Source organism: Triticum urartu, chromosome 3 (genome assembly GCF_003073215.2).
Source record: "Triticum urartu cultivar G1812 chromosome 3, Tu2.1, whole genome shotgun sequence".
Lineage (NCBI taxonomy): Eukaryota > Viridiplantae > Streptophyta > Magnoliopsida > Poales > Poaceae > Triticum > Triticum urartu.
In genome coordinates, this window is record NC_053024.1 from 527645440 (window position 1) to 527669305 (window position 23866).

The 23866-nt window shown below is 46.3% G+C and overlaps 2 protein-coding genes across 3 annotated transcripts; both read left to right on the forward strand.

The window, feature by feature from the left end:
- Positions 1-1857: 1857 nt before the first annotated feature.
- On the forward strand, positions 1858-6327 carry LOC125544788 (CBL-interacting protein kinase 19-like). Its single transcript, XM_048708543.1, has 2 exons — positions 1858-3633; positions 5971-6327. The coding sequence occupies exon 1, from the start codon at positions 2069-2071 to the stop codon at positions 3623-3625; it is 1557 nt and encodes a 518-aa protein (XP_048564500.1). The 5' UTR covers positions 1858-2068; the 3' UTR covers positions 3626-3633; positions 5971-6327.
- A 13955-nt stretch (positions 6328-20282) lies between these two features.
- Positions 20283-21991, forward strand: LOC125548627 (CBL-interacting protein kinase 30-like). Of its 2 annotated transcripts, XM_048712194.1 has the most exons (3): positions 20283-20921; positions 21021-21326; positions 21411-21991. In XM_048712194.1, the coding sequence occupies exons 1-3, from the start codon at positions 20355-20357 to the stop codon at positions 21885-21887; spliced, it is 1350 nt and encodes a 449-aa protein (XP_048568151.1). In that variant the 5' UTR covers positions 20283-20354; the 3' UTR covers positions 21888-21991. The 2 variants fall into 2 exon arrangements, with proteins under 2 accessions (XP_048568151.1, XP_048568150.1); XM_048712193.1 differs by having other exon boundaries at positions 21021-21991.
- The last annotated feature ends 1875 nt before the right edge of the window (positions 21992-23866 follow it).

The window sequence follows — 23866 nt, forward strand, 5'->3', positions numbered from 1 at the left end:
TGTGGTAAATGCACAAACAAACACAAAAATAAAAGAATTACAACTCCTATTTGAGATGAAATATACAACATGCAACCCAAAATGCTTTGAAAATGAGCCTTTTCAGAGTATCATTTTTTTCATGAGCACATCAAATGTTACTTCTTCTTTTTGCCTCAGAGTACAACATTCAAACATGTCTATTAGAAAAAAAACAGATTTTTTTTTACTGATTTTTAAAGTATTATTGTTCATCTGGGTGCATGTGCACGTGGGAGCAGAAATTCCATGTTTGATGGGAGATGCCATATTCACTTGAAGGTGTTTCTAAAGCATAAGGAATCGTCATGACTAGTAAACTTCTTGTGAAACAAATATTGTTAAGATAGTAATTGCAGTGCTCGCTCATACGAAGTATAGTCAAAAGTTTTATGTCGACTTGCTTGCAAACAATTTAAAGCATGGATTGAGTATTTTCTTCTGCACAACATTATAGCTTTATGGCATCCAACCAAAAGAGGAGGAACCCTTGAAGGAAAATGATAAGGATGGCAGGATTAAGTGGTCATATTGAACCCAAAAAAAGATCGAGTGGCAGGATTGTAGGCGCTGTTATTACAGTATGACTTCCATGGATTTAGTAAAGTTTTGAAACATCTGATTACTTATGACAAATAAGTATAACATACATCACGGGATGAAAAATGTATAAGCATGCAATTTTAAAATTATATAAGTACTTAGTAGAATATAAGTCATAGACAACCTTTAGGTCATTTGGTTTGAACGATTTTTAGAGGGTTGCTACACTCACTAGAAGGAGAAGACGCCTCCACTGGTGTAGTTTTGTTTCATTCACCTGGACATCATGGACTCATGACAAACTTGTCCCAAGGACCGGACATCCATCAACTCATTTGTCGGCAGGCTTCAGAGAGTGGCTTGTCGTCTATCGTCGGTGATTTAACTGCTTTTGTTTGTTTATTTTGCGTCCTTGGGGTCATTTTACGCTATGACTCCAACGGACTTTGTTTGTGTTGAACCTACTATATGTGTTGTACGTTTAGATCTTGTGGGTGCTTGCTTTCTCTATGAAGTGGATGCACTCTTGCTTTTATGAATTCTTCTGACAAAACAAACTAATACGACATATTTTTTTGGAAAGAGAGTAGCTAATGATACAAATTGTATGCAGGACGAAACCATATAGAGAACAAGAAGTACACGTCGGCAACTTGATAACATCTATAACTTTTTGAGAGTTGCCAGATCAAACATTTTGAACACCTTCTAGATAGAACTCAATCAGAATTGCAACAACTCGAAGACTCGTTGTTAACACCGCAAACGCTTGAATGTTCAGAAATACAACTTATCTTGAAATAGATTTTTGTCCGGCTTTATAAATAAAGCAACTACCACGTCTATATAAGCAATGCAAATGCAATAATAATGTTAATATAAGGTTTTGCGGGGCAAAAGCACAAACAAATCTAAAAGTAAAGAAATACAACTCTTATTTGGAGAGAGAAGTTAGTGAGCAAATTGAGCCCTGAGAGTATGTTGTCAATTTCATCTCCACGTGACCCCGCAAAAAAAAATTCATCTCCACATGTAAATTGTGAATGACTCCAGTGAAATAATAAAAGTGCTGCTTATAAAACAAAAGTACCCCTGGAGCTTTCTTCCTTTTGTGTGTGGCAAACTTATTTACAGCTGGTACACCGGCTCCCAATCCACCGTTTGCTTTGCTTGGCAACAGCCAGAGCTTTACGCAAAAAAGAACCCTCGAAATATGGCACAAAAGCTGTGCACGAAGAGACTCCAGCAATTGGGTGAAACAAGCCCATAATAAAAATACAAAATGCGAGGAGCCGGGGAAAAAATATCTGCCCTCCCAAGCCAAGCGAAGAGCCCCAGCCCAACCATGCTCCACGGAGCAGAGCCATAGAGAAGGCGGAGAGCAAAGCAAACGAGAAATAGTTTCCGCAGAGCCGTTAAGCTCACCTCCTTCGAGGCCGGCTGCTCCACCTCCACCTCCACCCAATCCCCTTCGCCTCGCCTCCCCGCCCACCGCCACCACCCGTCGATGGCGGCCACCAAGCCGCCGCCGCGTGACCCGTCGCCGCAGGCCGCGCGGCTGCCGTCCCCTTCCTCCTCCTCCTCCTCCTCGGCGGCGGCCAAGCGAGGCGGCACAGGCTCCCGCGGGCTGCTCATGGGGCGGTACGAGCTGGGCCGCGTCCTGGGCAAGGGCACCTTCGCCAAGGTGTACCACGCGCGGCACCTGCAGACCGGCGAGAGCGTGGCCATCAAGGTGCTCGACCGGGAGAAGGCCGTGCGGAGCGGCCTCGTCTCGCACATCAAGCGCGAGATCGCCGTGCTCCGCCGCGTGCGCCACCCCAACATCGTGCACCTCTTCGAGGTCATGGCCACCAAGACCAAGATCTACTTCGTCATGGAGCTCGTCCGCGGCGGCGAGCTCTTCTCCCGCGTCTCCAAGGGCCGCCTCAAGGAGGACATTGCGCGCCGCTACTTCCAGCACCTCATCTCCGCCGTCGGATTCTGCCACACCCGCGGGGTCTTCCACCGGGACCTCAAGCCGGAGAACCTCCTCGTCGACGAGGCGGGCAACCTCAAGGTCTCCGACTTCGGCCTCTCCGCCGTCGCCGAGCCGTTCCAGCCAGAGGGTCTCCTCCACACCTTCTGCGGCACGCCGGCCTACGTCGCGCCCGAGGTCCTCGCCCGCCGTGGATACGAAGGCGCCAAGGCCGACATATGGTCCTGCGGCGTCATCCTCTTTGTTCTCATGGCCGGATACCTCCCTTTCCATGACCAGAACCTCATGGCCATGTACCGTAAGGTTTACAAGGGAGAGTTCCGGTGTCCACGGTGGTTCTCCAAGGACCTTACTAGCCTGATCATGCGTTTCCTTGACACAAACCCAAGCACCAGGATCACCTTGCCGGAGGTCATGGAGAGCCGGTGGTTCAAGAAAGGATTCCGGCCAGTCAAGTTCTATATTGAAGACGACCAGCTGTACAACGTCATAGATGCCGAGAATGATATGCTCGACTTGGGTCTCACCGACCCTCTTCCTCAACCATTGCCGCCTCCACCTCCATCTCCATCCCCACAAGAAGTTGATGGAGACGACTCAGGGTCAGAGTCCGACGCATCAGTCGTGTCCTGCCCTGCCACATCGTCATTTGAAGAGCGCCACAGGCTCCGCGGGCCGCTCCCGCGCCCCGCTAGCCTTAATGCGTTCGACATCATATCATTCTCAAGGGGATTCAACTTGTCGGGGCTGTTTGAGGAAAAAGGGGACGAGGTGAGATTCATCTCGAGTGAACCTATGTCGGACATTATAACCAAATTGGAGGAGATCGCAAATGTGAAGAGCTTCGCGGTGCGGAAGAAGGATTGGCGGGTGAGCCTGGAGGGCACAAGGGAAGGGGTCAAGGGTCCACTAACAATCTGCGCGGAGATTTTTGAACTCACACCCTCCCTTGTAGTAGTGGAGGTAAAAAAGAAGGCCGGGGATAAGGAAGAGTATGATGATTTCTGCAACAAGGAACTGAAGCCAGGAATGCAGCATCTTGTGCACCAGATGGTCCCAGTTCCAAATACACCTACCATTTCTGAGTAGGCCGAAAGGTACTATTTTTTCCTTGCTTTTTCTTTTTTGTTGGAGGTAAATATTAAATAATAAAAGGTGTTTCTCAAACATGATATGTTGTGTCGAAAATGGTATTATGTGATACAAAGTTGGGTCATCTATTTTGGAACGGAGGGAGTACTTGGGTATGTAGTTTTTGCATCTTAAAATCGCATGCTCAATCGATTCTATCTTGTGCACCACATGCTAGGTAATACTGTTCTTACCTGATTAAACTTTCTGTATCATAAAATTGCAAATTTTGTCCATATATGTTTTCTTTTGCTAATTATGTTCTCCTACCAAATAATTGTAATTTTAACACAAGTAATTGGAAGATTTTGATCTGTAATCCGATGCAGTTTGATCTACTCACCTCATCCTTTGAAAACTGTCAACGATTGAAATCTCTACTACACACAAGAAAGATCTGAAATAGTTTTTGATTTGATTGTTCGTAGTTCTAATCAGATGTACGGGTACTTGATGAAAACAAAGTGAAATTGATTGTTCGTAGTTCTAATCAACCTAGTTTGTGGCTGTTGAAACGATTACAAATTGTTTCATTTGTTCCTTAAGCATAAGCACACAATATTTGCTCGAGAGAGACAGAGTGGTTCTGCATTTCTCCAACAAAGCTTGTCAATTATACAACAGTGATCCTTTTTCCAATGCATTACCACAAATTTTCGTGGATGTATATTTTTCATCACCTAAGTAGAGTGGAGAATCAGAGGGGTTGCTTGGTTAGTACTCATTAAGGGTAGAAACACCTTTATTTTCACCTAAAGACCTGCGCTTCACATGATTTTGTGCTTTCATATTTACCTCTGAAGAGGAGAGGGGCTGGAGCCACATTTAAATAGCAATAGATTTTTGTGGTGTGGTACGTGTGTGTCTGTCTGCGATCACAATAACTGGCCGCTAAAAGGTCTGCTGCACTCTGTCCACTTAATTTGGTGCAAAGAAAAATAGATATAATTGCATCCTAGTTATGGAAATATCTAGCAAATATAATCAATTATATGGTACTCACTCGATCAAACGTTTTAGTTATTGTTCCCTTCTCTGTAATTGATGATAACATACTGTGTTAGATCCTTATTAACCACTTGATATGATCCGGACGTTGGGTGCACAATTATGATTCGGTTCTGCTGAATTTTTGTTGTTAGTTCGACAAACCTTACATATCTACCCACTGCCCGACACTCTAAAAGTTACTCCTCCATTGTATCCAGCCTGGCAAAATTGATGGTATAGATCCATGACTTTACTCAGATAGAATATATAGAGCTTTCATAAAAAAAGCTGAAGCTAACACCAGGGTGTTCCTGCAAGATTTGTTATTATTCTGGTCGACCTTCATTTGAGAAGCACTTCCGGAATTTGTTGGGACATCTTTGGTTTGAGCCAAGCCTAGCCTACCAAATATTTGGGTAGCTAGAATTTGGCAAATGCTGGCAAGAAAAATGAACCGGGGTTTTGGGCATGCGAAAAATTTGGCACCCATCCGAACAATTACCAAAAAATCGGTAGGGTTGGTTTTAGACCACCGACCAAACACTACCCTTAGCATCCAAACGTTGAACTGTGGTTGATTGCTCACCTGAAGGCTGAGGGTTTTCTTATGGTACATATATACATTGTAGGGGCTTGAATTTTCCAATTTTTTTTTTTGAAACAAGGCAAAAGACTTGCCATTTTCATTTAATAAGAGGTTTCAGAACAGACATCGCCAAGCGGCGGAAAAGCAAAACAATTACTCTCGCGGTATTACATTACGCAAATGCTTAGCGCCTGCAGTGGCCCAAATCGAAACTTCATCTTTGATACGTCGCATGACAATCGCCACCGGCGCCGCTTTGCTCCTGAAGACACGAGCATTCCTTTCATTCCATATCTCCCATCCCACAAGAAGTAACAGGGAAGATAGGGCCTTCATCGGGAGTGTATTATCAGAGAGAACCGCATCCCACCAAGATTTCACCGAATCGAACAGGAGCCACGGAGCCGTGGGGATAGCAAGCCCGAGCCATGAGAAGACCGCATTCCAAATCCGAACAGAGAAACGTCACTTGAAGATCAGGTGTGCTGCAGATTCTTGCACCTGACTGCAGAGTGGGCATTTGTCACAATTTGGCCATCCTCTCCTCTGAAGCCTATCAGCCGTCCAAACTCTGTTGTGGATAACGAGCCACGCTAATTTTTTTTCCAATTTTGAGGTGAATGTGATGTGTTGAAGTATGTGAATTGCCCCATGTATAAGCATATTGCATTGTACATGCTCTAACTGATGTACTGGGAGGTAACATTCATTTCTTTGCTTGATGCAGGCCTTGAAGGTAACAGGCGCCACCGCCCCTAGAGCTAACGGGGATAGGGGGAGCGACTCTCCAAGCTAGAAAGAAACTGGAGTCGGGTGCAACTGACAGGAGCAAGAGTTCTTGTAGTCTCGGGCACTGACGATGATGAGCGCGGTTACTTGGTTAACCCTGGAGAGCATACATAATGTTATCCGAGACGGAGCTAGATTGTGGCTGTATATGGTGTCGCCCTAGCTGCTGTTTAAATGTTGTATTTTCTCTACTTAATTAGCTGATGATTGTGTATGTACTCCCGCTGCTGGTTTAATCAGCAGAACCGAATAATTTTGGGTAATCGTTAATTCAAGGACCGAACTGATTGAGGAATAAATTGGGTGCAACATGCATCGCATGCATGCACAAACCTTTGGCCACCAGGCACATGCAGACGTGCTTGGATTCCGAATCTTGCATTCTCTGATCCGCATAATTGTGTGCAGAAGTCCAGATCCCTGCCATTGCCTCGGACCTGCGCTGTCCGTCCATGGAAATGGCACGCACGAGGCATCGTCGTCGCTGCCGCGCACGTGAATGAGCACTGAGCAGCACGGCGTAGGTGATGATGGATGGCCATGGCCTACCTCGGCAGGTCGGCACGCGTGGTCGACCGTCGGCTGCTCGGGCTGGGGCAGGGCGCGGGGGACAGGCGGGGCCGGCGTTCGGCCACGAAAGCGCCGTGTGCGGCCTGGAGTTGGCGGCCTGGGCCATGGTCGCGCATCATCTGCGTGCGGAGATAAAGATTTCGCATTATGCATCGTCGTCGTGTCCCCATCGTATCTCCGCCCGTGTTCTTTTCCCTGGATCCGACGATGAGCGCCGACAGCGACTGACGGAGACGACAACATCGTTGGACGATGGGTGTCGACCATTAATACGATCGGCAAAATACTACAGCTTGTTTATTTGTGGAATATTTGAAAAGACGTTTGATATATTCATGACCGTCGTGTTTGATGTGTCTCGGCACTGAGAGTGAAAGCACATATCCCGGCGTCTGGGTATTATTGCCGTGGGTTTCCCGTGTGTAAGTTTAGCTTTTCTTTGAAAGCAAGTCACATTTGTGACATTTCAAAAAGAAAAAGAAAAAACACTTGTGACCACTTGATCTGCTTACTTTAGCAGTGTAGTAGCATATGTGCAGTTGAACTTTTTCTTCCAGTATCCAGTAGTTATAAAACAAGAGAACTTTTCTTTCAGTGGCAACACATGAACTTCACTTCAGAGAAAATATCAGGATGTACTGGTCAAGTGAATTTGTAAGGGCATCTTCAATAAGGGCAGTACCATGCCTTAGCCTCGTTAATCCACATTAGAAGAGTGATGAAATATTATTTTCATCTAGTCCTTAAAGAAGTTCTCTCTCCATCCTTTTCACTTTTTCTCTATCCATGGTGGCCCTTTCTTCCTTTTCCCCTCTCACTTCCTCAACAAAGTAGCTACCTTTTCCGTCTTAATTTATGAACACCAATAGTGCGTTGACGTTCCATGGAGGTACCTGAGCGAACGATCATTCTCACAACAAGGTAGACATGAGCGAACATATTCGTTCACTCGCAAATACCCCCCCAACGCGACCCAAAAAGCGCGTGCCCCAGGCCACTCGACCTCTCCCTCTGCTTCTTCCCCTGCTCTGGCAAATGGATTAGTTGGCAAAAATCATGTCTGGTCTGTCAGGGCTGGACACATGCAATTTACCTATACAAAAAATTGATTGCCATTGAAAAAAAGGGAAGATTTTTTTTTGAGGCAAAAAAGGAAGATTAGCAGTGTAAAGATTTGCCATGACAAGAAGCATTCAAATAGATTATAAAAAAAATGGAAAAACATATATCTCCCCCTTACATATTTCATAGTTTGAATTTTGTTAAGCTAATTCTGTTGGAAAATCACACACTTCCTCCTACCCCCTAACCCTACAACCCATGCTCTCCTTCCCCGCCTTCGTGGAGATGAGAGCAGAATTCAAAGATGAGATGAATAGAAAGAAGAAGAAAGGTGATTCTCCCCGTCCCTACATCTTTCCACCCAGAAAACAAGAATCAATGAAGTGAATAATTATTATCCAGATCTAGAGAACACACCCTTTCGTCCCCCGCATCGCCCGCATCTGGCGACACGGGGGAGAACTAGTGACGCCGCCTAGCTCTCTCCCCCACCACCGCTCCCCGCTGCGCCACTGCCGGAGGGCCGGCCGGCGAAGCCACGCCGCGCCTACTGAAGGTGGCGGCGGGGCGGTCTCGTCCCCCCCCCCCCCCCCCCCCCCCCCCCCCCCCCCCCCCCCCCCCCCCCCCCCCCCCCCCCCCCCCCCCCCCCCCCCCCCCCCCCCCTCCATCTGGCCGGAGCCCCTTCACCACTGCGCCCCCAGCGCCGCCTCCCTCGTCTCCGATGACGACACTCATCCCCTCCCTGGCCGGATCTGCGGTGGTGGCACCCCGGTGTCTCCCCCGTGTGCATGGCCCGACCCTGCCCATATTCGTTCTGGAGAAGCTGATCCCCACCCCTCCCTCCGGCTGCTGCGTCCTCCGGCCCGGTGCGGCTGCATGAGCTCGGTCTGCTCCTCCCCAAGCCGCTTCCTCCCGTGCTACTGTTGATGGTGTGAGCGCGGCTCTAGGTGGTGGAGGAGGCAGGCGATCCGAGGCTCTGGCCCTGCCCTGTTGCATGCTACTCCTCATCTTCGCGTGATGCCTTCTCCGAGCTATGGTGTTGTCTCCGTCCGATTTGTGTGGTCACGGTGGTCTCCCTTGGCGGGTCTGGTTGCGGCCTCGTGGTGGACCCTTTGTCGGCACCGCTCTGGTCCTAGCGAGCATGGACTTGCGTTCTCCAGTGTCCACAGCTTGCTAGTGTCCTCTGTCGGCGTGGTTCCGGCCCCGACGGTCCAATTGTTGCGTCCTCTACAACACTTGTCTCACCGGTGTCCCGACAGTTCTATCCCCAGCAGTTTGGATCTGCACTCCTTTTCGGCTCCTAGCTTGTCGGTGGCGTCGGTCGTCATCCTCTCTTCCGCGTCGGCTCTCTTCGCCCCTGCCGCATTCTGACCCCATCCACCGTCACGGCGTGCCAATCCCAGAGCTAACGTCTTTCGCGTCGCCCGGTGCCATCCTCCGGCGGCAAGCGCAATGATACGTCTCCAACGCATCTATAATTTTTGATTGCTCCATGCTATATTATCTTCTGTTTTGAACATTATTGTGCTTTATTATTCACTTTTATATTATTTTTGAAACTAACCTATTAACCGGAGGCCCACCCCAAAATTGCTGTTTTTTTGCCTATTTTAGGGTTTCGAAGAAAAGGAATATCAAACGGAATGAAATCTTCAGAAACGTGATTTTTGGAACGAACAAGATCCAGGAGATTTGGACCCTACGTCAAGCAACCAAGAGGGAAGCCACGAGGTAGGGGGGCGCGCCCTCCACCCTCGTGGGCCCCCTCTTGCTCCACCGACGTACTCCTTCCTCCTATATATACCTACGTACTCCCAAACGATCAGATACAGAGCCAAAACCCTAATTCCACCACCGTAACTTTCTATATCCACGAGATCCCATCTTGGGGCCTGTTCCGGAGCTCCGTCGGAGGGGGCATCGATCACGGAGGGCTTCTACATCAACACCATAGCCTCTCCGATGAAGTGTGAGTAGTTTATCTCAGACCTTCGGGTCCATAGTTATCAGCTAGATGGCTTCTCTCTTTTTGGATCTCAATATAAAGTTCTCCCCCTCTCTTGTGGAGATCTATTCGATGTAATCTTTTTTTGCGGTGTGTTTGTTGAGACCGATGAATTGTGGGTTTATGATCAAGTTTATCTATGAACAATATTTGAATCTTCTCTGAATTCTTTTATGTATGATTGGTTATCTTTGCAAGTTTCTTTGAATTATCAGTTTGGTTTGGCCTACTAGATTGATCTTTCTTGCAATGGGAGAAGTTCTTAGCTTTGGGTTCAATCTTGCGGTGTCTTTTCCCAGTGACAGTAGGGGCAGTAAGGCACGCATTGTATTGTTGCCATCGAGGATAACAAGATGGATTTTTTTATCATATTGCATGAATTTATCACTCTACATTATGTCATCTTGCTTAAGGCGTTACTCTGTTCTTATGAACTTAATACTCTAGATGCATGCTGGATAGCGGTCGATGTGTGGAGTAATAGTAGTAGATGCAGGCAGGAGTCGGTCTACTTGTCTCGGACGTGATGCCTATATACATGATCATACCTAGATATTCTCATAATTATGCTCAATTCTGTCAATTGCTCAACACTAATTTGTTCACCCACTGTAAAATACTTATGCTCTTGAGAGAAGCCACTAGTGAAACTTATGGCCCCCGGGTCTATCTTCATCATATTAATCTTCCAACACTTAGTTATTTCCTTTGCTTTTATTTTACTTTGCATCTTTATCATAAAAATACCAAAAGTATTATCTTATCATATCTATCAGATCTCACTCTCGTAAGTGACCGTGTAGCGATTGACAACCCCTTATCGCGTTGGTTGCGAGGATTTATTTGTTTTGTGTAGGTGCGAGGGACTCGCGCGTAGCCTTCTACTGGATTGATACCTTGGTTCTCAAAAACTGAGGGAAATAATTACGCTACTTTGCTGCATCACCTTTTTCTCTTCAAGGGAAAACCAACGCAGTGCTCAAGGGGTAGCACGCAACCCCACCCACCATATCTTGGGGTGGTGATCTTGACCAGCAAAGCGACTTCCTCATCTCTGGACCCTGATCTGTGGCAATGGGGTCGCTCGGAATTAGGCCAGGGTGAAATCCCTACTCGGCTCGCCGAAGCTGGCAGCGACAGCACCCGCGGATGTCATTTCCCTTCTTGGAGGCGCTGCCATGGCCTCTATCCGTGCCCTTCTTCGAGCAACGGGGAAAAACCTTGGTCCGACTCTTTGGATCAGATGGCGGAGGCGTCACGATATCGCTCCCCTTCTTGAAGGCACCACCTTGCATGCTCGCGGCGTCCCCGATGTTGGATTTAGAGATGTTTGGTGTTTGGCTGGTTTGGCTTGCCCCTCTACTTGGGTCTGGCTTGGTGGTTTAGGTGTGATATTTTCTTTTGTTCGGGGTGAGCATCATGTGTCTCTCTGCTCTGGGTTCCATGTCCATGCCTTCTCATGTATGCGTCCGTATTATGTGTTGTACCCTCCTATGTACTTTTCTGCTTTCCTTCTATCAATGCAATGATACGCAAGCTTTGCGTATTCGCGAAAAAAAATCAATGAAGTAGGAGACACATGTTACCATACTCATATCTTGTGAATAAAACAACCAGCTGGTGGAGGATATGTTTTGTACCTAAGTTTGCCGTATGTAATACACACACACACACACACACAAAACTAGCCATGATGTGTGAACCCAAATAGCCATCAATGAAAATCCAGATTTGCAATGCATGAGAAACTAAAATTGCCATAACTTAAAATGTAGATGAAAAGGTAGCAATGATGTTCGTACTAAAGTAGCCATCCATGCTTTAATTGCCATGTTTTAATTACTAAAAATGACATGCGTTAATTAATAAAATTGCCATCCTATAATTATAAATTACCATGCTATAATTAATAAACTTTCCAGGACCTATGTAATAAAATTGCTATGTTCTACAAAATGAATATAGAATTTCATTATATAAAATGTTGGATTTGTGCCTAGGTGGCCGCTAACAATCATGACACATTTAAGAGAATTTTCATGATTGTAATCTCAACATGGCAAATTTAAGAGAATTTTGTTATCTCAACATGGCAACTTTTGTAAAATTGTAATGGTCACATGACAAAAATTAGGAGTTGCGCTTAAGTGGCTGCTAACAATGATGGCAAATTTAGAAAATTTTGTAGTTGTTCGCATGAAAAAGGTGGGAACTTATTTTGTATCGATCATTAGTTATGTGCAGTGTCATAATGGCAACCAAGACTATGACATAGCTATTCAATGCAAGATCATTGACAAAACGATAACATCAGTTATGGCTTGTTGAGCTCAATTCCAAATTTCTTGTACTTAGTCTAAAACGATGTTCAAATGTTTCACCATGCTAGCCGCTGAAATGACCAAAGTTTTCTCATCATTCTAACATTGCAATGCATGCTCGATACTACGAGTAATACAAGTAGGAAATGGCGTACCTAGCTAATTTGCCCGATAAATCTGCGTCATCTGATGACACATAACTTGACTTTCTGGATGGAATATGTTAGAGCTTTCGGCATAACATAGCGGTGAAACATCTTTGGTTTATCATGTTCATTCACCACCGTTACAAATTTACAATAGTCCAATGTTAATTATCATATTCTACATGAACCGTCTACGTCACCCGCGTCGCCCCTACTTGGGAGACTCGGGCGGAGATCTCAACCCTGCCTCCGGGCCGCCTCCACCGCACCCTCCCCTCTGTCACCGCTGGAGGAAGCCCTCAAGGGAAGCCTCGGCCGACCGACGGCGGCGGCGGAGGACCACTTCCCTACCACGTCTGGATCGGGTGAGGCAGGTCTCCCATCGGTGCCGGGGCGTCTCATCCTGATCTGGTTCATGGCGGCACGGAGGCTCGCCTCTGGCGATGGTGCAAGGCGGCGACATGGTAGTGGGCAGAGGCGGCGGAGCTGCAGGGTGACGAGGAAGATCGGGTGATGCGGGCCGTTGGGCGCGTCTGCGTGGTCACGACGGCCATGGTTGCGGTGGCCAACGGCTCGGTGATTCGGCGATAGCGGAACGTGGCCGGTGGCGGCGGCGATGTTCGGCCTGGATCCCGGGGCGACATCCCTGGAAGGTGGCGGCAGGTGAAGCTTGGGCTGCCCACAACCGCATGGCGTGGCGTTATCCCTGCCTAAAGTGGATCTTCACCGACGATCTGGTGGCCTTGGCTCTGGATTGGTTCGGACCAGAGATGGTGACAAGCGCCCGGGATCCCTCTCGGCGGCTATCACGGTTTGGCGAGGTGGGGTGGCAGCGCTCCTCCCAGGTAGTGGCCGGTGTGGCCAGTGTGTCAGGGCTCCCGCGGTGACAATGTTGTTGTGGATGGTTGCTGATATAGGCAGCTAGATCTGGGGCTTTGAAGGTGACCGATACAGTGCACAGGTTGTCGGCTGAATTTTTTGGAACAGATCCGGGTGAAAACCTGGTCTTCGACCGGTGGCTGGAGCCTGTGATGGCAACGCCCTTGTGCCATTTCCTTTTGGAAGGCATCATTGAGGGGAAGCTCCTAGCTCCTCCCGCTACCTCCAGAGGAAACCCTTGATCAGTTGATCGGATGATGGCGGCACTCTTCAGTCGTTTCCTCCTTGGGGGCATCATTCTTGGAGGTGTGCATTGGATCGAGGGACCAGTAGACGGTTTTAGTGGTGGAGCGGCATTTCATGTCACACATCGACGATGTGGAGTCTCGGCGGCGTGGTGCAGCAAGGTCTTGGCGGCGGATGTGTAATGATCGACGCGCGTAGGAAGGTGGCTTTGTCTGGCACCATGGTGGCGTTGGCTGCAGGCCTGACAATTGATGCGTCGGTACCTGCTCAGAAGATGGACCAGTGAAAGATGGCGGCGGCAACCTCTCAGAGGGCTCCAGACTGGTGTGTGCCCGAGACCTTATAGTCTGGCTTGGTTGGGCCCTCAAGTTTTAGATGTTAGGCTTTGGTGCGAGGTCGGTTTGGTATTCGGCTCGGACTATTGGCACCCCTTCATCAGTTAGTTAGGAGTAGCGACAGATGTTGCGAAGATGATGGCTTCAGACTTACAGATGTATTTCTTTGTAAGGTATTTGTGAATAATTAATAAAATGGCTGCATGCATCGTCCAGATGCAGAAGCCGGGGGCCATCCTCCTTTTATAAAAATTATAATGATAATAAGTCATCATATTCTACAAATTTACAATACAAGAACTTTCTCCATGTAATATAATTTCCCATGCTGCCTTTTTCAGTTAGACGCGTGTATATAATTATTACGCACTCTCTCCATTTTAATGTACTTCACATATTAGCTTTGTCTTGAGTGAAACTCTCTAAACTTTGACCAAGTTTATATATAAAAAAAGTAACATCCACAACACCAAGTTAATACCATTAAAATCATTATTCAATACAGTTTCATATTATATAATTTTTTATTACGAAAGTTTAGATTGTTTCGATAAACTTAGTCAAACTTTATAAAATTTTATTTAGGTCAAACCTAATATGTAGAGTAAATAAAAACGAAAGGAGTACAATCTCCGGCCAGGTGTTATTTGACTAACTTGAATATGAAATGCCAAGTTAGCCGCCTAGCTTTTTTTTTTACGGTAGCCGCCTAGATAGGGGAAGTCAGTGGCGTGAGCTCTAGGGTGCTGGTGGCCCATTAGGTTCGAACAGCCAGTGGTGCCCGCTCAAGAGGGCGGCTACGTCCATGAGGCAGAAGAGATAAGGACCGACGGCTAGAGATGGTGCACGAACATGGGCTGGAGGCCGAGCTGCTGGCTTCAGGCTGAAGCAGCGCTCCAACGAAGGGCGTCGACATGCTCGCAGGGTTGTATAAAGAGAGAAAGATAATAGAAGAACTGAAAAATACTGATGCTATGCGTACAATGCTTTTTTTTAACACGGTACAGACGCAAACACTTATATATATATAAATAATATATATATATATATATATATATATATATATATATATATATATATACACTCATTTATATGAACGCACACCCTTACGTCCTATCTTTATATATGAGCACCTCCAATTAGACCGAGCCGACATATATCTTAAGATTGAATAAAGTCATCGTAGATGCATCGCCGGAAATCCAACTCAGATGAGCTAGGATATTACTGTCCATCTAACAATCCAATTACAGATAAGTTCACCTACCCGTACGATATTTGATGTACGATTTTTTTTTTGCGCAACGTTGTATGATATTTGTACAACGCCCGGTCATGTATTCATCCCCACACCTTACTATTCCAAAAAGAAAAATAAATAGATCATGTTTAACCATGCTATGTCGTTCGCTCCGGAAGAAATGTTAAGATTCAAGAACATGAAAAGGAGATAAGGACCATGTAGGGCCTGCATGCATGCAGGAACCTGGGTCTGTCCAAATTCCGCATTCCACCGCATGTACCACGTGTGTCGACAGTGGCATCAGTTTATTTATCAGTTACACTGTAGCAAATAGTAAGTATGTGTGTTAGCAGGGAGAATATCCAGTGATACCACGCCCTAAATGTTCCCAGGATACCATTTCAAAAAATTCAATTATAAATTTTTCAAAAAATTCTAAAAAAAATCATGAATGTTCACAAGGAATGTGTCTACATCCCCTAAAAATTTTAGCTTCAAATTCGAAATGTACATTGACAAACAAAAAAAAAGACAAATTCAAATGTGAATAGTATCAATTTTGCTTTTGCCCTTTTGTGACACTATTCATGCTAGATTTATCATTTTTTGTTTCTCGATGTGTATTTCAATTTGGATCTGATTTTTTAAGGGGTTGTAGTCACATATGTCGTGAAAATTCACAAAAATATCAAATTGATTTTTTGAAATTGCTATCATGGGAGCATTTTAGGTGTGGTATCACCTGATACTCTCCTGTGTGAGCAGTAGCATTATTTTATCTATCAGGTGTTTGAACAGTTCCTACGTCTGTGCAGTCTAAAGTAGAACACTAGTAGCAATCATTTTTTATTTGGGCTCCCATCATGCACATTTTTTTATTTGGGTTGATGTTGTAGCGGTCTCGCGCCTAGGGTGGTGGTGGTGGTTGGTGAACTCATCACCAACTCAAACTTTTAAGTAGGAAGAAAAACATGGCAATTTTTTGATAAATGTAAATGGGTTACATGAAAAATCTAGAATCTTTTATATTCTAAAAATCATGGCAAAATTAGAGAATATTGTGATGGTCATATGGCATATGTAGGAATTTTTTACTCCGAAGCACAAAAAATTCAGTAAAAAATATTTGTAGTGGTCCACATGGAAAATTTAGAAAATTAATTTCCATGAATGAAAGGCAATGTTGGGAAATTTTGTAAATGGCCACATGGATTTTTTTAGAAAACTGAAATTACTAAATCATGGTAAACTTAGGACAAAAATATGTAATTGTTAGATGGCACGTTCTGGATTTTTTTGCACTATAGTTTTGGAAAATATGTAAAAATGGTTACATGAGAAACTTAGAAATTATTGTGTCCTAAATCATGGCAAAAAATAGAGAATAGAGATGGTAACATGGCAAATGTATAATTTTTTTTACTATGAAGCATGGAAAAACTTGGAAAATGATTGTACTGATAATGAAGAATAACCTATGAAGCATGGAAATTTTTGTACTCATTAATCGGGACAACAACACAAAAAAAACATGACAAATTTTTGTGCTATGAAATTCATGGCAATAACTTCTTTGTTGCGATTTATGATACCATCAATAAACAACAATGTAATTGCCATGAATCAAAAACACACATACATAGCATTACCTGTTATGCAGAGATTTGCCATCAAATGTATTTTGACATCCTAGCCTATATATATAGTCTTACTTATTATGTACATATTTGCCATCAATCTATGTTGTCATCCTATCCTATCATGTGAAAATTTAACAACTATATAAATTCATGTCTCCTAGGAAAATCGACAACTATACAAAGTCCCTAAAGTTGTCATTTGAACATTAAAATAATTTCTTAATTTGTCATGTTATGGAAAAAAATGTTTTGAATTTTCCATGTGGAGATTGCAACCATTCTTCAAAAGTTGCCATGTGTACAAAACAATTTTTCTTAGAAGTTTTCAGGCATTCAGGGTAGAACATTTGCCGTGGTCAACACCCACTACACTGACCCCCCCCCCCCTAAAATTTGTGACCTAGGTCGAAAAAGTAACCACTTTATGAGTAGCAAAATGATTTGTAGAAACATGGCAATATTAGAGGTGACTAGCATCACAAGTTGCTGGAATTAATCTAATCAACACAACATCACAAGCAAGTCTATGGGATTGAGAGAAAGAGGGCAAGGCTGAGAGATTGCATACCCCGGACCTGCAGGTTGTCTTGTCGGGGGGGGGGGGCTCGGAGATGCCGCCGGATACCAATGTGACCAACAATCTACCTGCATCAACAAGCAACGGCTCCCAGCTCGCTGCGTCAATGGTTGTGTTCTCCCTAGCGTCACACGGTGACGAGAGGAGTGGATTGGGATCCGACCGATGCGGCCTCCATCGCGCTGCCAGCACAACATCCATCTTAGGAGGGTGAAGGTCTACTATAGCCGGGGGCACGATAGCCGTTGCGTTCTCCAAAAGTGCGGCAGCCGGGCGTGGTCTCGGGGGACAAGGTCTATGGAGGGCCACAACCACATCCCGCATCCCCTCTCTCCCTGCTCCATGACAACAATGAAAAATGAGAATAAGGCCGCGAATGAGGTGATGGGAGGGTGAACTATAACCAGCATGTTCGCACCATAGAGCGATTTGCATTCGCTGATATGGCAATGGGTCATGCTATAGGATTCGTGCGCCTCATCTGACGGGCAGCACGGGGGCTACTTGAATTGAAGTGAGTTGAATAACATTGTTATAACTTATTAGCCCCTTTGTATTTTAGTCATGAACATAAATTTGACTAGTGAAATATGAGATATACTCCCTCTGTAATAAATGTCATGGTTTTAGTTCATAGTGTCATGGTCTCAATTCATATCTATATCTATACCTTATATACCTTCTATATCTATACCTACTAATAAAGCAAGATGCCTTTCTCAGATTTTTTCATCCGTTCACCGTCGAAATTTATTTTTCTATCCGAGGTGGTACTAAATTTTTGTGCATCCGTCGGTTTTTTTAGCAATCCAGAATTTCGTATTTGCCCCGCACACGCTATGGCCCAGCGAAGCCAGCCCATTTATTTGCCTGCCCGTGTAGCTGCGAAAATCCTACTTCTCGCCATGTGCGGTAGATAGTCAGAGTTCTACAGGGCGCCCAAGTCTGGGCCGGTCCGTTTTTTTCATCAAATTTATTTTTATTTTTAACTTATTTAGTAACTAAATATTTTCAAAAAGTTCATAATTTGAATTATTATCTATTTTTCGAAAAATATTCGAATTACAATATTGTCCTCCCATTTCCCCCTTTTCAAAAATGTTTGGAACATTAATTTATTTTCTCATTTCAATTTTTTAAATTCAGAAATATTCCAAATGTTTTTTTGATTTAAAAAACATGTATTTTAGAAAATATTTGAAATTTGAAAAATATTCTTGTTTTAGTAAAATGTTTAGAGATTCAAAATAATGTCTGCGTTTAAAAACACATTTTATAAAATTGTTCTGAATGTTCAAAACATGTTCCGTTTTCAAAAGTCGGTCACAAATTAAAAAATTGTTTGGATTTTGATACAAGATTCATGTCTTCAAACAATGATATTATTTCAACTCTTGTTCATGTTTTTTTTCCAAAATGGACGAAATATTAAACACATTGTTTCAAAAAAATGACCATTCATATTTTTAAAAATGTTTTAAAAAAAGTTCTGAATCCGACGTTTCACTATGTTCTTAAATATTTACGCTGGCCATGGTTAGCAGTAGGCGTTTGTTGCCGTGGCTAGCGGCACGTGGTCGAGTCTGTAAGGTCATGTGTTCGATCGTTTAGCACGTCGTTTTTTTGGATTATTACTGGCGCCTTGGAAACACAGGTTATTTCGGTGCCTGCCAATGGGCTGGCCCAGACGCGAACCGTTGTACGTCTCACGCGCTATTTGACACAACTAGCGTCATATTGTAGCTCCGCGCAGTTGCCCTACGAAAGGAAAAAACATATGTATAGATTTGTTTGGTCCATTCCACACGCTTCCCAATTTTTTTGGTTACCCCTCGGGTGAGTCAAAGTGGACCTACCACGCATTTCTTTTTCTGTCGGATGAACAAGCAACAAAAAATAAAGGGCGCGAGGGGATTGAACTATGGGCCTTGCCTATTGTGCCAGTGGAGAAAACCAACTCAGTTAGCTTGCAATTATGATAAGAACAGTCCCATCTTGGAACTTATACTAAATCACACCAGTTTTTATATATCCCTAAGTTGTCTAGAAACAAGGAGATTGTGTGAGAATAAAGAAGCTGTCTCGAGAATTATGAGCAGAACGAGGGACTCCATAAATTATTGCTGGAGGTAACTTGCACGTGCAAATAAAAGACAATATGTTGGTTGGCTATATGGAAAAAATTGTAGACACATGCTAATAAGAGAGAATATACTGGTTTTGCTCTAATTAATAAAATTTATGGGCACATGAGTGCAAAAATAGTTGAAGAGAATAAACCTGATAATGAAGGGACATTCATGCCTGGTTATGCGCTAATTATGCTAATGAAACATTGAAACATAATTTATGTGCTGCAATTAGTAATCCATCCGGTTACATCATTGTCGGAAAAATTGGTCGAAGCAACCATGCCACGAAGGTCACCGCGCAACAACCAAATAAGAACACAACCACAACTCCGAAACAGAGGTGGGCCCAGAGGAAAAAAAGGGTACCAGTTGGGTGGTTGCCGCCACACCGACCAACCCCACCACTATCAAGATCTCGCGGGCCAAACATGACCCGTGAGAAGACCGCAGCTCCTGGCTTTGTCGCCCACCGCCGTGGAGACCGTTTTGAATAAACACATTAATTATCTCTCCCGCTGCTTGTTGTAAAAAAAATTATCTTCCCGTTGCAACGCACGAGCATATGTGCTAGTCTAAACTAAAACGATAACATTTATTTAGGAACGGATGGAGTATTTAGCAAAAAATTGCACCCTTAGAAACTTCTTTCGAATACAAATTCAATAGTATAACGTTTTTGACATATAAATTATATTTTGGTAACAAAATCTACCGTTAAAGGCTGACCCAAAACATGAAGGAGGCGTTTAGCTTTGCAAGCATCATTTTTTCTTCTCACTCTCTTGCTCCTCCACATTAGCTACACCTCTAAACTAGGTCAACCGCGCAACTGCGCGCTCCGAGCCAAACCGCAAGTATCACAATTATATATGTGCCTTAAAGTAGGCGTGTTTACATTATTTAGATTTAGTTGATAAACTAAGAACTTCTAAAATTAGCTAAAGGTGTTCCTCATTTGGTTCGCCTCCACCATCACTGGCCAATAATCACCTATCTGTTTGCAGCCACAGATCCCGTCAGAAGATGCATATCAAACCCCAGCTACTCTTTCCGATGATCCTCCATCGTCTTGAGCGCTACGCAGGTGTGGAGTCTCCGTCCGGCCGTTTGCCCAGCCGGACCCTCGCTGATGATCACTTGAAACAACACTCTTTCTCCCCATCGCCATGGCCATGGAGAAGAACCAAGATTCCAAAGTGATCATGGGCCGGTACAAGCTGGGCCGTCTTCTAGGCCGCGGCACCTTCGCCAAGGTTTACAAGGCCCATAACATCTCCACCGGCGAGGTCGTGGCCATCAAGGTGTTCGACAAGGAAGCCGTGCGCCGGTCCGGCACGGTGGACCAGGTGAGGCGCGAGGTGGACGTGATGAGGCGGCTGCACCACCCAAACGTCGTCCGCCTCCACGAGGTGATGGCCACGCGCTCCAGGATCTACTTCGTCATGGAGTACGCGAGCGGCGGCGAGCTCTTCGCTCGCCTCGCCGAGAGCACGCGCTTCCCGGAGCCGGTCGCTCGCCGCTACTTTCAGCAGCTGATCACGGCCGTCGAGTTCTGCCATAGCCGTGGCGTGTACCACCGTGACCTCAAGCCCGAGAACCTCCTCCTTGACGCGCACGGCAACCTTAAGGTCTCCGACTTCGGGCTCAGCGCGCTCGCGGACGGCGCCTCCCGCCATCGCGGTGACGCCCTCTTGCACACGACGTGCGGCACGCCGGCGTACGTCGCTCCCGAGGTTGAGAATATGTTCCACACGCACGCACGTGTTAACTAGCTTGTCCGTTTTCTCTTTGCGTCATTGACGATGCCCAGCCCAATGTGTGCATGTACGTAGGTGATCCTGAAGCGTGGCTATGACGGCGCAAAGGCGGACATCTGGTCGTGCGGCGTGATCCTCTTTGTGCTCCTGGCAGGCCGCCTCCCTTTCCACGACACCAACCTCGTGCTCCTGTACAAGCGGATCGCACGGAGCGACTACCAGTGCCCCGCATGGTTCTCCATCGACGCGCGCAAGCTCCTTGCCCGGCTGCTCGACCCGAACCCCAATACCCGGATCACCATCACCAAGCTCATGGCCCGGACCTGGTTCCAGAAAGACTCCTGCCCCCTCAGCGACAAGCCCCTCGACACAAGCGAAACGGCGGTGTTCCTCGGCCAGGAAGCCGGGGGACATCACGACGACGACCAACCGGAGGGTGCCACCCGGAAGAGGAAGAGATCCAAGGTGACCGCGTCGTCGCCAACCATCAACGTGAGGCCATCGAGCATGAACGCCTTCGACATCATCTCGCGGTCGAGCGTGCTGGACCTGGCCAAGATGTTCGACGCGGAGCACAAGACGTCGGAGGCCCGGTTCTCCAGCAAGGAGACCACGACGGTGATCGTGTCCAAGCTGGGGAAGATCGCGGAGGCGGGGAGGTTCAGCTTTAAGCTGAACAAGGAGAAGGGGAGAGTGGAGCTGGAGGGGAGCCAGGACGGCCGGAAAAGGGCGCTGGCCCTGGAGGCGGAGATCTTCGAGGTGGCGCCGTCGGTGCACGTGGTGGAGATGAGGAAGACGGGCGGCGACTCGCTGGAGTTCCAGGACTTCTACAAGCAGGAGCTCAAGCCGTCGCTGGGCGATATCGTGTGGGCGTGGCAGGGAGGTGACTCGCCGCCACCAACGCTCACGACGGCGGTGCCTAGGTCAAACACGAATTCCTGAGTTCATTCACCAACCGCTTGGCATTTCATGCGTGGGACGAGGATCCTTTGCTTCCGCCGTGACCCTCTTGTGTAACTGATCTGGCCTCTGCCTTGATCGGACGATCGCCACGCCTCTGTCGGGGTTTTCGAAAACGTGAATCGGTACAGAACCGGAGCGTGCTTGCTGTTCTGCACTACTATAGGAACTACGGAGAAACTATTTGAAAAAAAGCGTGGTTAGGTCTCGGTCGGCTCAGATTTAACCAAATCTCAATCAAACGATGTAGTATATAAAAACAAGAAAAAAGCTAAAAAAATAATTGCATGGATCTTGACACAAGATCAAACAAATATAGCATCGCCTGAAATATAATAAGTCTCGGACTTAGCAAAACTGAAAAGAAAAGAGAATCAGCTAAGCTACGGCTGCCTAATTTTTTTTAGATATTCCTTGTGAGCTGTCGGATCGCTCATCTTCCTCCCAGAGAGCAACGGATTATGTCTGGGACTGAGCTAGCTTGAGCAATGAATTTTCATGATTTTTTATACTTTGTAAGAAGGAATCACAACTTCAAAAGGGGTGTTGTTATTAGGGCTAGGGCTATAGCCATAGTTGCCCTATGCATGTCTTCACATTGCCCATATTGTTATTCTTCCCCGAACGCGACCTAAACAATTTTTACTCTTCTCCACCCACCTTCGGCCCAATCTTCTGTTGCCATCACCCGCGTCCGGGGCACACGTGCATCACGGTCCGCCCTACTCCCCCCATGGCCATTACCAGCCATCCCTCTATACCTGCCACGATATGTGTCGCCGTCAACCTCCCCGCACCCCCCGCACACAAACAATCGAACCTCTGATTCGGCTCCACATGCGATGCCTGTGCCGTGTCATAGCTGGCTCCATCTAGTTGCCGGCTCAACCCCGCACCTTGCTCTCACTCATCGTAGCATTCATGTCTCGGTCTCTGGGCTACACACAAGAATATTTTTGAGTGCTCGTTCAAGAACTATGATCTTTGGCTCTAGAAAGTGACGCGGAAAAAAGAAATGTGCCACTCAAAACCGATTCAGTCATTGAAAGAAACAACACTTACTAATCTCGACGAGCACTCGAAATGGACGACGACGTGGTGCTGAGCGAGCGCCAGCAAGGCCCATAGATGTCGACGAGGCCTTGGCCAGGAGGTACCTGAAGCCATCACCGATGCGACAACAACCTGAAAGATGGAGGGGATCGGAGGTGACTAGTTCGAATTGGCGTGCGGGCTCACCCGTGAAAAATTGCCGCCCGAAGAGATTTAGAGGGATTATCAGAGCGGCGGCAAGACGACTAAGGGGGCAACTCGATATAGCGGGGCAGCAAGGCATGTCGCAACAACCACAACGACGACCATCGCGTACCGCTGCTAAGATTCTGGAGAGAACAATGGCGGCCACGGCCTGCTGCACATGCCGCAACAACTGCTATGCAACAAGCATAGGCAGAACCGGGGCTACTTGCCGCACTTCTGCGAAGCAGGTGCCCGAGATGGCTATCGCTCCCCACTGCCTCTGCAATGCAACACCAAGAGGTAGGCCGGAGGCGGGTGCCACTCCTCGTTGGTGCTGCAACGCAACATAAAGATGGAATTGCTAGAGGCGGGCGTCGCTTGTCGCCTGTGCTGCAACGCATTAGGAAGAAGAAGGCCGTTGCTCGACATCAGCGCTGCAACACAACATGAAGAGGGGGCCCAGAGGTGGAGCGACACCCCGTCAATGATGCAACGCAGCACAGAGGGAAGGCACAGTTATTTGAGGGTGCCGCTGCTCGCCGTCGGTGCTGCAACACAACGGACAAGGAAGACAGGGCCGCGACACAAGAGGGAGCCACCTGGTGCTAGGATGTAACTTCGACGACTTGGTGTTGTTGGTGTTGTGATGCAGCACGCCAGACGTTGCGAGCATGTGTCGCTACGACGGCTTGCCGGCGATGATGCAACACAACAGACAAGGA

What these genes read in the sequence shown, in the direction of transcription:
- LOC125544788 (XM_048708543.1), top strand. Translation starts at nt 2,069, where the DNA reads ATGGCGGCCACCAAGCCGCCGCCGCGTGACCCGTCGCCGCAGGCCGCG.
- LOC125548627 (XM_048712193.1), top strand. Translation starts at nt 20,355, where the DNA reads ATGGCCATGGAGAAGAACCAAGATTCCAAAGTGATCATGGGCCGGTAC. An exon ending in CGGCGTACGTCGCTCCCGAG is followed by an intron (nt 20,922 to 21,020) that starts GTTGAGAATATG and finishes GCATGTACGTAG; the next exon opens with GTGATCCTGAAGCGTGGCTA.